This window comes from Etheostoma spectabile, chromosome 4, assembly GCF_008692095.1.
Source record: "Etheostoma spectabile isolate EspeVRDwgs_2016 chromosome 4, UIUC_Espe_1.0, whole genome shotgun sequence".
In the NCBI taxonomy this organism is placed as follows: Eukaryota; Metazoa; Chordata; class Actinopteri; order Perciformes; family Percidae; genus Etheostoma; species Etheostoma spectabile.
The window spans coordinates 9956267-9970959 of record NC_045736.1 but is presented as its reverse complement, the minus strand read 5'-3'; the positions used below and the strand labels follow the sequence as shown (position 1 = coordinate 9970959).

Here is a 14693-nt window from a genome sequence, read left to right as displayed (position 1 = left end):
GTACAAGTACTCATTTGCAGAATGGATCATTTCAGAATCAGTATATTACTGAATTATAATTAGTGATGCATTAATGTGTATATCACTTAATGTTGCGGCTGGTAAATGTGGGGATAAGTTCAGCTACTTGATATACTGCTGGTTACCTTAATCCATATTATTATATCATAACGTATAAATTGATTTATATTTTGTATTGATTATCCAAATCTGCAAGGTGCCCAGTAACTAAAGTGTAGTAAAAAGTACAAAATTAGCTATTAAAATGTAGTGGAGTACTCTTGTGGAAATACTCTAGAATTGCACAAGTACCTTAAAGTTGTACTTAAGTACACTACTTTAGTAAATGTATTTAGTTACATTACTTTACTGGCACTTTTTTTACTTACATTACGTACATTTTTATTACAATATACAGTAACACTCCATAACACCTGGGCACTATGCAGAGGGTTTTGGAGCATATCGTCATGCAGGCAAAACAAAATTAGGCAATACATCTAAAGCTAAGTCATCACTTGTTAACCTCTCTTACTCCACACTTGTTTTTTTTCTTCATATTTGCGTAGTATGAAAACTCTTTTAAAAAAATGTTATTACCATACTACATGTAATCTCACAATGGAAATACTTTGCATGGTGAAAGTCTTGACTCTTAGCTAATCGCTATCTGAGGACTAACAAAATTAACTTTCATTCAAACTTATTCCTACATTTACCCAGCTTGAAATATATAAAACAATTGATGCCATATTGATTAACATTTTTGTATTGTACTGGAAAAGGCAGCCTAGAAGATAATACAAATTTAAATTTTAAAACATTCAAAATCTTGAAATGTTATTTCAATGACACACAATACTACAATAAGGGCAACCGGCACGACTGGGTCATTTACATTTTGTTTAGCATACTTATATTTACAAAAGCTGCACATTTTTGTTTTGTTTTTTCCCATCTTGTATATACTTAAATATTTGTTCTTACATTCTTATATTTTTATTCTTATATTTTGTTATTATAATTATTATTATTTCATGTATATTGTATGTATGTATATTTTGTGTGCTGCTGTAACACTGTAATTTCCCATTTTTTTGGGATCAATAAATATCTATCTATCTATCTATCTATCTATCTATTAAATTGACTTCATTCTTAATGCAAATATACAGGTTAAAAGGAAAAAATCAAACCAGTTTGTTCTTATGTTAATCACAAAGCCACGTAAAAATGTTATGTCTTTTGAATGGTAGAAAGATTTTGTTTTTTTTGTGTATCTCTTTTAAGGGGGAAACATACTCGATGACATCATGGCTACCGGCCACAAAGGTGCTTTATCAATCCTCTCAACGTGAAAAGTTTGAATTATAATAGCAAAACAAAACACAGGTGTAAGTTATACCATTAACGATCATTCATTACAATTAACATCAACGACCCAGTATGCACAATGCCAGCACCCTGGCACACCTGAGCATCTTACTGCATATGCAGCCATTATTTTTGTTATTTAAGGGGTCAAAATGATGACAACAGCCTAAAGTAAGACATTGTAAAAACACTCCCATGGACAGAAAGCAGCTCAATGGCAAAATCATAGTAATGGAACTACACCGGTGTGTTGGTGTACCTTTAATTAATTTCATAAATCAATTGTTTTTTACCTGTCAAGCTTGCATTCATTTTTTCTCCTTGTTTATTCAAGCACCCATGTTATTTCCACACGGCCATGTAATGATTAATTATAAAATTCCTAAAGGGCCAAAAATTATTACAGGTCTATCACTTTCCAGCCATATTTTTTTTGCATTTCCCATTCGTTTTTCAAATATGCTTTATAAAGAAATTGGGGTTGAGTAGGGAATTGGGAGGTTGTCGAGTAAGTTTTCTGCCCTCTCAGCACTATTCAAAGATCAGTGAAAAGCCCTCTGCCAGTCAAACATGCATCTCAAATGTCATATTTATATTTATAGCCAGGTGGCTGTCTGCCAACTGAACAACACAACCAATCACTAACAACACTGTCACAGTATCCCCAAGAAACAAGTTAATGCAGACATCCCTGGGCCTAACATATGGACGTGAGAAATGTAGGTCCTTCTCTGACACACACACACACACACACACACACACACACACACACACACACACACACACACACACACACACACACACACACACACACACACACACACACACACACACACACACACACACACACACACACACACACACACACACACACACACACACACACACACACACACACACGAAGAGAAATATATTTTTTGTCAATCTTTTATTAGTAAACAAATTGACCATTCCCTTTTTACACAGTTGGAAATACACTGCAAACAAGTGTCTTCAGGCATTTGTTACAATCAATATGAAACATGATAAAAAGCTAAATATGGTAACTACAATGCTGATGGAATTACGGCAAACCGTGCACAAGTCTATTGTGGTCACACAACTGGCTTAGAATAGAATATAGTCATCGATTTATGTGCAATTTGATGGTATATATCGACACTAAAAAATATACATAATATAGATTTAACACATTCCCAGGTCCAGCCCAAGACGATTGGTATTTTTCAAAGCAAAAACTGGCACACAATTTCTATTAATGCCTCCTGTTTCCAAATAAGGGGGAAAATGTGTCAGTATCAAACTTCAAATATTTTTAAGCATTAACGCGATTAGAAATTTAAATCATTATACATTGACAATAAAATAAGAAAGGTCAATTAAGCTTGGTTTAGTAAAACGGTGTTGACATTATTTGGCACCAGGTTTTTCGTAGCAATAACTGAGCAAACAGTCAAAACCTAAAATAACATTGAGTGATGTTGAGAAGTCTGATACCTCTACAAGAATGTTTCATCAAGTGATATCACACAGATATAAAAAGACTGCAGACAGATTGATACTTAGGAATAAGGGTCAATGAATTAATACAAATAGTCAAAGTGCAGCTTTCAAAGTCTCTTTAAGTTTAAGCTTTGACCTAAAATGCCACTCAGGTTTTTAAGAGATTTGGTCGGTCCCATCACACTGCTCATTTGATCTATATCTGAGCAAAACTGTCATCAAATAAGCATAACATAAGGTCAATATAAACTTCATGTTTGAGACCGCTGGAATGAGACCACACTTTTTGCATGAGTGTGTGCTCTGCTGTGTGAACATTATCACTCTGTATCCGATTTGTCATAATAACTATTGCACTCCATAGGAAAATCTTGAAAAAAGGCAGCACTGCTCTGCACACCCATCTATTTAAGATGCTTAAAAAGGCAAATAAAGTGGCTTGCGCTGACAGAAGAGCACACACTCCAGATTTATAAATGTGAAAATGCAGTCTGATTAATCCCACATCTGTATTTTTTGGCAACTTTGAAAAGAGGTTTTGGGGCTAAAAGGGCTCAAGAGATACAGACAAGCATGAAATTACAAAGAATTAATAAGTCTGTGGGGGCTCATGAGTCAACTGACCTCAATTAGGCCAATATAAGAGATAAATGAAACTACTGTAACATATCCTCACAGAGCGAATGTAGTAGGGGATGATGGAGCTCTGTGAAAGCTGCTGTATAACGTACCAACTTTGTTTAAAACAAATTAAAAGCTGGACATACAACAAGGAATGAGGCAAAAGAAGTTTGGAGGAAGAAAATTCAGAAGGTAGACCTTGGAACAAAGCGCACACAGTAATTCAGAGCAGAATGGAGACTAAGGTTCATTAAGGGGTCAGCATGTCGACACAGCGCCACGTCTGATTCTGCATTTATAACCTTCTGCTGAGGGCAGATTTAAGCTCCACAATCTGAGTTAACTCTTAACGAGGTCTAGTTTCCAGATCTCATTGTTTTCATTACAGGCGACGTAATAAAACAACATTGCATGTGCAAGCTGCTGCTGATTATGTGCAAAAAAAGAAAAGATGAAAAATGTTTATAGGACAATTACAGAATCTGGCAAGACCTCACAACAGTCTTACGGATTGTTGTAGCAACAAAGTGGTTGAGGACAGGCAGGCTTGCCAGTGAAAATAAGCTTAGAGAAAAATAAAGCTAAAGTAGTATTGTGAAACCACTGTATTGCGTGCACTACAGGAAACTTCATACACAAGACTCAGTTAATACCTTTTCAGTAATTACAAGTGGAAGTGTGGAGGACATGTGAACAGCTGGAACAGTTATCATTTAATAATAAACTTAAAGCCTTGATTAAATTCCTATCATTGGGAGATATGAACTGCATATTCCTTCCTATTACGGAGAAGATATTTTACAATTTGTTATCGTTCTCAGTGGCGCAAGTGACGATCAAAATATCTTATAGAAGCCAAAGTTCCCAATTAAAGAAATAAAGAGTTTGTTTTGGGGAATACACCTATTCATTTTCTGGCAGAGAGATGATGATAAGAAGAGCGATATCATTCCAATATCTGTTAAATATAAGGCAACAGCCAGCAGCTGGTTAGCTTAACTTAGCATAAAACCTTGAAATGGGTAAAAACCTGGATCTGTCAGATATAACGTGGTAATTAGTGAGCTTGAGAGCTGCTGTTAAGCAGATTTTGTTACCTTTGGACAGAGCCACGCTAACTGTTTCTCCATGTTTCAGTCTTTATGCTAAGCTGTGCTAACTGGCTCCTGCTTAATATTTACCATACAGACATGAGAATGTATCAATATTCTCATTTCACCCTAGGCAAGAACACAAAAAAAAGCATATTTCCCAAAAATGTCAAACTATTCCTTTAATGTAAAGGAAGTAGGCTCCCACACACCGTTACATCAAAACACCCACTTGGTATTTTTGCCTTGAATTTTTTTTTTTTATGAAAACAGCAATCACACAATAAAACTTAAATGTAGTGTGCACAATCCATCTTGCTTGACTTCAAAAACCAACATCTCTCCAAATATCCTTTGATAAAACAAACATTGGATTAATGATTTGTACAAACACTACTACCATAACCTTTCATTTAACTCTCATGATAAATAAGTGATTCCACATGTTAACTGTATAGATGGATCCTTCACAATGTTAAAAATGTTTGGGGTGAGATCTCCCAAAAAAACAAAAGGCAAAAACTTCAGTGCTATCAAAATCACTTGGTGAAATTTAACCGTTTCCAGTCCATGTTTTGGTTGAAAGATGAAGTAGAAAGAGAAGTAGAAATGATTTCTTAATTCATTAATATTTTTGGGGGTCCGTCACTTACACGTCTATGTTTTAATGCAGGAAATTGTCAAGGCTCAGTAAGGATTTCTCATGCCAACCATTTTCATGACACCCCCGTCATCAGAGTGGCATTGCTGCACCCCGGTATCAGAGACGGCAGTGTGTTTGAGGGTCTGTGGTGGCTGTAAGCTGAAGCAGGCTGGGCACACACACAGGGTAAGCAAAGGTCAGGTCACAGGTCATTTGGGCACAGTCACCGGCATCATCAGCAGCACGTTCTGCGAGACTCTGACGCCTGACGTCCCAGTTTGAAAGCTTTTCCTGAAGTTCCACCTGCTGCGTCGACAACAGGAATGCGTTTACCTTTGAAGAGACACATCACACAGAGATCATGTTCAGAGGTTCCCAGCATTAAGCTGCCCTTTTCAAACTCTGCATTGCCACACACACACACTTTTCATCTGTGAAATACTTTGATTTTTCATTTCTATTTTGTCTATATACACATAAATTTTTTAATGTAGCAATACATACCAATTAACTGGCCGTAGATGTGCTCTAGTTTTCTACAGCTCACTGATTGTGAGCAAGTTGAGTATTTAATGTGTTCACACTGGAAAAATGGAGTAATGAATGAAGTAAGCAGGCTCAAAAAAGTTAGTATGCATCAAGGTGTGTTGTTGATAAATAAATAAAATGGAGGCACTACTCACATATGAGAAAACTTGAAATAAATTATGAATGGTGGTAAGACAGCTACAGAAAGATAAGTAATGAATAATAAATAAAATCATTTAGCTTTCTCTTTGAGAACTTAAATTTACACTAGCATTCCAATGTGTTTTTTTATGTATGTATGTATGTTATGTTATGTTATTTATGTTATGTATGTTCTTGCATACTAAGAGTAAAACCAGTGTTTCATGAAGATAAGGCTACTAATATTTAGATATAGTAGAATATAGTACAAACTGGATATAATTAGTATAGAATGGGGAAACGAGCAGTGTCCAGTTTTTAGTATGCAAAAAGACCTTTGTATGCTTAATTTCTATACTATTCCTGTATGAACACACAACATACTCAAAACCTGCTTAGAATTAATATGTAGTATGGAATTGGGACACAGCTAGTAAGTACTGTATGTTTCGGTTGCCTCTCAAAACAAAACTCTCCCATAACTCCTTCTCTCTGCAAATGTTTGTGATTTGGTATTATCTGTATCTTAGTCTGAACTAGCTCATCACTGTCAAAAGTCTGATCCAAACGCAGAAAAGAATGACTAAACTTCTGAAATGTTTAGAAACTAATAGGCAATACCGTTCAAAACGTAGTTTACCTGCTCGAAAACTCAAAAGGAAACAAGATAATTATGTTATTGCTGTGGAATGCTGGATTTATAACAGTTTGATGAGAACCTGGGAATGTACAACGGCACCAAGTACTCAAGAAACACACTCACTTATCTCTATAAACACCTCGTTGATGTTAATGGCATTCTTGGCACTGGTTTCTACAAAGATGGCATGGATGGAGTCAGCATAGTCCTTGGCATCCTTCTCTGGCACTTCCCTGTAAATACAAGAGATATGATATTGAAATTATTATGATACAATATGTGCACAGAAAGTCCAATTTCATGCATTACCTGATAACCATGAAAAAAATGTACTTCAACAGCTATTATGTTAAAGATTCCCAATTTCGTGGATAATGTGTGTCTGAGTCTTTTTGTCAGATTTTTAAAAAAGATTTTCCAAGATTTTTAACATGAAAGATTAATTAGTCCACTATACATAACCACAACTTTCTTCTGATCGGTCTGATCATTATATATTCCACAAAAGTCCACTTACACAGAATAATAATCAATATTCCTCATTGCAGCTCCTTCCAATGATATTTCTAAGCCAAACATCAGATGTTATTCCTAAAAGTCATACTATGTCCTTACAAGAATTCCCATCACTCTTAAGCTGTAAATGAGGAGGCATCATTGTACTGCACACTAGCATTAGCAGTTCATCAGTTCCTAATACACACAGCATTGTCTGTAATTCCGGTTTACCTGGCGTCTGTCAAGTCACATTTGTTGCCAGCGATGGCGACCACTATATTAGGAGGACCATGCTGGCGGAGCTCCTTCACCCAGTTCTTCAGTGTTTGGAAGGATTCCTGATGATATACAATTTGCTTATTTGCTTTGCTGCCAAAAGTTAGTTAAGAAGACAGATACCACTTTTGTTTTCATGGTAAACACAAAGCTGGAGCCAGCAGCTGGTTAGCTTAGCTTACCTTAGCATAACGAGACAGGAAAAAAGATCTGACCAAAGGTAACTCTAAAGCTCACAAATGAACACATATTTTGTTTGTTTAAAAGGTTTACCATTTCACAGCAGGTTAGTAACCCTAATGGTTGCCCGCCAGCTGCTACCGGGCAAGAAACAGTCTGGCATATAATTGTTTGCGTGGAATTTTGTACAATTGTTGTTTTTGCACTTCTTCTTTTATATTGATTAAACAAACAAGATAGAAGGTGATATTTAGTGAGCTTTAAAGGTGCAGGTAGGCAGATTTTGTTACCTTTGGACAAAGCATGGCTAGCTGTTTCCCCCCCATCACCCTGTGTCTTGATGCCAAACTAAGCTAACTATTGCTGGTTGTAGCTTCATATTTACCATACAAACATTAGATCGGCATCAATCTTCTCATCTAACTCAAGAAGAAAGTGAATAAGTATGAATTGAAAATTGAGGAAAGACTAACAACAAAACATTGAAACTATACAGTAAGTAGTTAGTGGATTAAGAAGGTGAAAAAGTAAATAATACCTCTTTCGTAATATCATAAACAATGATGGCCGCCGCTGACCCTCTGTAGTACATTGGTGCCAGAGCACGAAACTATGAGAGGAAAGAGAAAGTAAGCAATGAATAATGTTGGACAGAGAGGAGGATGTCTTGTCTAAATCCTCTGAGTAACCTTCATTTCTACACATACTAGATTGTACAATCTGCTTGGAAACCATGTAAACATGATGATCAGAGTATAACCAAGAATGTATCTTTATCTTATTCAGAGATAATCAATCCCGACTCATCTTAATTTCCTTCCAACTTTTCATTTTTGGATATGAAAAGGGCACTTAAATATCATTTCAGCATTGTACTTTTATATGTTGTTTTTTTCTCTTACACAAGCACATGTTGATTACATAACTGAGTTTCATTAGATTAAATAATATTGACTTTAACCAACTCAAAACAAAGTATAAAAATTGGTAAAAAAGATACTAAGTACCATTTTACTAAACCAGAAGCCAAGTGTTCTAAGCCTAAGCCAAGTGGCTTTATTTAAAATGAAAGTATGGCAAGTCTTACCACCAAGACCTTACACATGTGTTAGCTATCAAGAGAAAGATGAGCATAATGTGTCAAAAGCTGTTAGCGTTATGATATTTATGGAAGACTATACATTTGATCTTAACCCAATACATCACAAAGCCCTGCATAACCAAAACAACATGTGCATTTCTGAATCCAAAGCTGGGGGTTCTTCTTTTTGCCAGGTTTTGGTATTTTTCTGGTAAAATACTTTTCCAGTGGTCTTTGAAACCTGGCTTTAACAATTCCCTTCTGTCAAAATGTCTGTCATAAAACCTATTATTTTTAGCCATGCTAGCAACATGCATATATCTGTCTGTCGATGGATTGTCAACAAATGGTACATATATTCATTGTGGCCAGAAAACGACACTTATTGACTTGGATGATCCCCCAACTTTTCCTCTAGTGTTACCATGAGGTCCATATTTCTTAAATCTCTTCTATACTTGGTGGTAATGACCAAATACCTACAAAGCCTTCCCAGCATCAGCTGCACTTTCTGTTTAGTGCTAATTAACAAATGTTAGCATGCTAACATCCAAGTACAGCCTCACAGAGCCACTGGCATAGTCATCTTTTCTGTCCATCTTTCAGTTCAAGCCATGGTCAACAGTGATTGGCTGCGTCCACAAAGGCCATAGTAGCTCCGACCCGATCTTTACCTTTTCACATCCTTCCAAAAACACACCGATTATGCCCAAATAACCATGAAATGTATAAAGAACAGAAGCAAGTAGAAAAAAGCAGCTGTGTAGAGCCCTGCTCCTGTCAGAAGGTACCTTAACACAAAGTGGAGTATAAATTAATTCACTGAAGAAACAAAGGATTTTTCTGCAACAAAAAGGAGCTCTTGATCTCATTCTGTAATGTGCAATACTAGCAATGGCCTTTTCAGAGTTTCAAAATCTTTGTTAGCTAAACGAACCTACAGTTTATTTCAAGATCAGACAATTAAAAAGGGCCCTCTCCAACTACTAACCTCTTTTTATGCCATATTGCAAATACACTAGACTGGGGCTTTTAACAAACTAATAAAACCATGTGTCATGTATTAACTAATGATATTTATTTTAAAAGAAACTACCCTCGTCTGAAAAAGACCTTGACTTGAAATGACCCTGCTTCTCGCCAATTTAATTTTCCTTTACAATGCGATGGAATAAACTATCCATCTTGGAGTGACACTGTTACCTCAGGAAAGCACACATTCCACATAATTATAGTTGTTACTGGCCCCAAGTCCACCAATGGGAATCCAACTTGGGATAGTTGGCAGTGTCACAGAGGAGAGTGCTGTCTGTTTCACTGGCTAGTGTTGGGCTGCACCACCACCAGTCATGTGTGGTCTATCTCTGCCTTAACCCAAAGAGTAATCACAGCGAGGCCAGACGTCTGGCCACACAGAAGCCCAAAAAAATAGCCCCAGTGATCCCTGCTGAGTGCTGATTAATTGCTGAAACAACGAGCTGGGTGCATAATAAGAAACCCCCCTATTCCAGTGGGATGCAAGGTTCTCTTTGCTTGTTTTCTGTGAGAAGGCACAGTCAGAGGGGGAGGACTTCATGGGTTGTTGACAGCTGGGCTTGGATGTACTTGTGAGGCCTCATCTGGTCTCAAGATATGGATTGTGGAAATCACAGAGCTTTCCTTTTTGCCCCGGTCTCTCCTTCCATGTGCATTGGCTGGCTGTGTGTACCTCTTTCTAAACTCAACAGACCCTGATAGGCCAAAGTTTAACAGAAAGAGGCACGTAAGGCTTCAAGATGCCACAGCCGCTTTGTATGAAAACATCCACACATATACATGCAGAACCTACAGAAGGAATGTTCCTATTTTTTCACACACAGATGTGAACCCCTTGGGATGTCTAGAGGCAACGTGGGAGTGAAAAAGTGGATTTGTGGGAATGAAGAAGGAGGAGCAAATGGAAAAGAACACAAAAGACTCACAGAAAAATAGATTGTTGCCAAGAAATATTCCACTTTCCAAGATAAAGCACAAAGGGGATAAAAGAAGGACACTGTGGATGTAGAATTTCAGTAAATCTCAGATAAGACACAGTGGCAGCATAGCACAAGCCAGTAGGCTGAGACAGCTTGGGTTTCATCCTTTCATTTTATCTTAAACGATGCTGCATTGATGTCCCCTCTACGCCGTGAAGAAGACGAGGCCCCGAGGGAGAAAAGGAGGATAAGGACAGCATGTCTTATCTCACCTCTCCGGAGAGGACAGCAGCAGGGGCAAAACATTACAACAGCAGAGGATTGTGAATGAGAAAAAGAGAAGGGCATACACAGAAAAAAAGGGGGAAGTGGTGTGGAGAGCTAATGCAGAGAAATGTGGGATGCAATATGTGAGTCAGAAGAGAAAGCAGTTCCTTACTTACGCTACAACTGTCTGGGGCTTAGTGTCGTTTGGACAGGCTTAAATGCTACAACTGTAGATTTCCTGTTCTTTATATTACAAATCATCTATGGGCAGTTTCCGTCATAAACTTTGCGTGGGTGATGAAGCGTTATAAATATTGCTGCTGCAGTGTGTGTCTACAGCGGCAATATTTAAAATGCTTCAGTTTAGATTAAAATCAGAAGTGGCACTTGGACACACTAGTTGCTGAGAAACAACCGGTTTCAGATGTGTTTGCAAGATAACACAATACCACAAAAGGAAAAGCAAAAGCAATGGCACTCCTTTATTTGTGTCTCTAAATGTATGAATGCAATGAGGAAGAAGGAGCATGAGGGAGAGGCAGGACTAAGATAAAAAGGTGACAGAATGAACGCATTGTGACACCCTTGCTGACGTTTCTGATAAACCAAAATGACGCCACTCCCTTGTCTAAAGAATACAAATCCATTACACGTCATTTAAAAGGGGGCTCCCAAATCAAGAGCACTGAAAGAAGTAGGTTATTGGTTGAGGCAGAACTCTACCTAAAGTTGGTCAATATTGCCCCCTAGCAGAAGTAATGTATAACTGCACTTTCTCCAAGGCTGGTTCAGGGAGAGGTACATGAACACATGTAGGCAGCTTTCTCACTTTCTTTAAAAACCACATGGGAGGGAGGAGAAGCTTTTTTTAAATTAGGCAAGTCAAACTGATCGATTACAATATCAAAAGTGTGTGCTAATGTGGTTTGGTTGTGCAATGCTAAAATACATCATGTGTATATTGCTATTGGTTTAATATCCAGCAATCCATTTGAAAAGAAAATTGCTGAAGCCAAAACCTCAGTGGATGTTACTGACCCGCTCTTGTCCTGCCGTGTCCCAGATCAGGAACTTGTGCAGCTCGTTTTGGTATTGCACTGTCTTGGTCATGAAGGATGCCCTGGTGAAAAGAAAAGGCTTCATGATTAATGTTCTATGTCACATTACAAAAACATTTATTTGACGGTTTTAGAAATCAAACAGGTTTTATCCAAACCCCATTTTAAGAGCCTGAGACAATGATAAAAACACACATCCATTTAGATAATTAGTTGATTTATACCTTAAATTGTTTGATGGCTTTAGTGAGCAGTAACATTACCAAACATTAAATAGGACTTACTTACATTTTATAGATAAGAATTCAACCAATACTCTATTTTTGAGGATGATAACAATATCAGCATTTGGTATTGATTGATCTGGCATTTCTGTTCTGCAATTTCTTATATATATATATATATATATATATATATATATATATATATATATATATCTGGGATAAGCTGAAATTGGTCAATAATATTGGCAATGAAGATATATATTGATAGGGCTGTTGCACTGACTGAATATATTGGTCTTCAAAATGTCAAAAACGATGACAATGTCACAATTGTGACAAAGCAATGTCTTAAATTGCTTACTTGAGTTGACCCACAGCCACAAAAACACAATGTATTTAATTTATAATGTTAACAACTTTTTACTAATTATCAAAATTGGAATTAGGGCTGCCACTAATGATTGTTTTCATTTTGAGTAAAAAAAATGTTTCGGCTGAATAATTTTTCACTCCTTTTAGCTCTTATTGGAATAAATGTATCTATAAATAGACAGAAATTACCTGATTGCATAAAAAACGTCCTGTAACAACCCTACACACAAATCAATAAAACACAGAATAATTTCCTGCATGTCTCCCCCCTTTCTCACCTAGCTGTGCTGTCCATTAAAGGCGGAAAAGCCCCAAAAAATAATCTTTAAAAAAAAGGAACTTACCCAATTGTTGGGTTGATGTTTGGGTCAAAGCTGTCCTCCACAAATCTCCAAACAATACTCGATTTTCCAACGCCAGTATCCTGCGGAGACAAAATAAACATGGTCAGAAACAATTACCAGAAGTATAATCTCTGTATAAAAACAGATTCTCTGGCAATAAGCCCAAACATTATTGCTTTTTGTGGGATCTTCTTCCTTCCTGCTCCTTGTAGGCATTTAACTTTATGACAGTTAAACAGGACAGACCTAGTTATGCTTACATTGTTGTTTTTCTTCATTTTATTAGTTGAGGATGAACAGGGCATTTGAGAATGTTACTTCAGGAATGATATTTTATTCTGTTGTTACATGCAGTACAGACATGGATGAATGTTGTTCCTTTGACTGGTTTGTAAATAGACTGCAGCAAAAAAAAAAAACCAGTGATGTTATTTAGGACACACAAGGGTTAGGGTTACAACAAATTATTATTTCCATCATCTATTAAGCTATCTGTAATTCATTTGAATAATCAATCAAATATTTTCCGAAGTAGAAAATTAGAACTACAAGGTACAGTAAATAGTTTGTGATTACAGCAATAGGACTCCAAATTGAAAACCTGAAACTGTCTATGGTATTTTAACGGCATCATTGCACAATTATGCAAATCTGTGGCACTTTAATTACTATTTTTATTGTCGGTTTCACAAAACGATATTTTTCAGATTTTTTCAATTTTGATCTCATTAGAGTAGTAGATGATGGAGAGGATGCTATTCCAGGGATGTAGTAATGGGATTCTGGTGGACAAAAATATCGTTATGTGTTAGCCTATGTGCAGTTTGGACATGTACAACTGTTGTACCTGTGACTGCTTTAAACAGTTTTAAACTGCCCTATACACAGTAACAGTAACGGTAATAAAATGCATTGTCACCCACTTGATTACAAGTATCAACACATTTAACTCGTGTAAACAGACCTGTCAATCAACAGCCTGATAGAGCGGCAGTATGGATCATTTGACGCCACAAGTACAGTCGGACGTGTTCAGTTAAAAGTCGATGCTGACTTACCCCCAGGAGACAGACTTTTAACTCTCTGAGCGCCATGTCGATCTCCTCTCACTCAAAATGAGTTCGTGTTGATGACCATTGACAGTAGTTTCCTTTTATCTTGAATATTCTTTAGGTGTTGTATGTTTACAAACAACTTCACTTCATTGTGGTCGAAAGCTGCTAAATTCGCATCTCAGGTTAAGTTATTATTCTCGCTGTTAGCATTAAAATGTCCAGTAGTACGTCGCATTTGCCATATTGTGATTATTGTAAACAGCTAGCTACAGAAGCTACCCGTGAAGCTCGCGCAGTCTCCATCTTGAACTATGGGGTACAGTCACGTGACAGTTTCGGCTTTTTTTTGTTTGGAGAAACACACAAAGCCCAACGCTGAAGTTAGCTTCCGATTCGCCAGTTAAGTGGCCACCTAAGGGAAGATGAAGTTAGTTTCCGGTTAAGGGAAACATAACAACATTGCTGAGCGAGCGGTCCTCCGTTATTTGAACATCTCTGTTGTGTGTTGTACGTGCCCCAGGTTCTAGATCAAAAACCCACTTCCCAGATTGCCCAATCAGGACAAAACTATCCCAAAAGAGGCTGAATATTATTTAAAACACATTATCAGATTTGTAAGAGCTTTACTATTTAATTTGTGAAATCGCAAAAAAAGGGACATTTAACTGATTATTTTTGCATGTAGACCATAGTGGACCAGGTCTAGATCAAAACCCACTATACAGAGCAAGACTTTTCAAATCAGTATTATCGCAGAGGCTAAATTTTATTTAAAACGCCGCTTCAGATTTGTGAAAGCCTCACAGTCGCTCAGCAATATAAGTCATTTCTCCCTTAACTGC

At 37.0% G+C, this 14693-nt stretch overlaps 1 protein-coding gene across 1 annotated transcript; it reads right to left on the bottom strand.

Annotated features, from left to right (window-relative positions):
• Nucleotides 1–2287: 2287 nt before the first annotated feature.
• rab22a (RAB22A, member RAS oncogene family) lies at nucleotides 2288–14201 on the bottom strand. The gene is made up of 7 exons (XM_032514175.1): nucleotides 13855–14201; nucleotides 12797–12876; nucleotides 11837–11918; nucleotides 8034–8105; nucleotides 7271–7377; nucleotides 6665–6774; nucleotides 2288–5565 (listed from the first exon to the last, which is right to left on the bottom strand). The coding sequence occupies exons 1-7, from the start codon at nucleotides 13888–13890 to the stop codon at nucleotides 5468–5470; spliced, it is 585 nt and encodes a 194-aa protein (XP_032370066.1). The 5' UTR covers nucleotides 13891–14201; the 3' UTR covers nucleotides 2288–5467.
• Nucleotides 14202–14693: the final 492 nt, after the last annotated feature.

Excerpts from the sequence above, each read along its gene's own strand:
- rab22a (XM_032514175.1), bottom strand. The coding sequence starts at position 13,890 with ATGGCGCTCAGAGAGTTAAAAGTCTGTCTCCTGGGG. Across the intron at positions 12,877-13,854 it reads TAAAAGTCTGTCTCCTGGGG|GATACTGGCGTTGGAAAATC; the intron begins GTAAGTCAGCAT and ends TTGTCTCCGCAG. Across the intron at positions 8,106-11,836 it reads ACACGGCAGGACAAGAGCGG|TTTCGTGCTCTGGCACCAAT; the intron begins GTCAGTAACATC and ends TTCCTCTCATAG.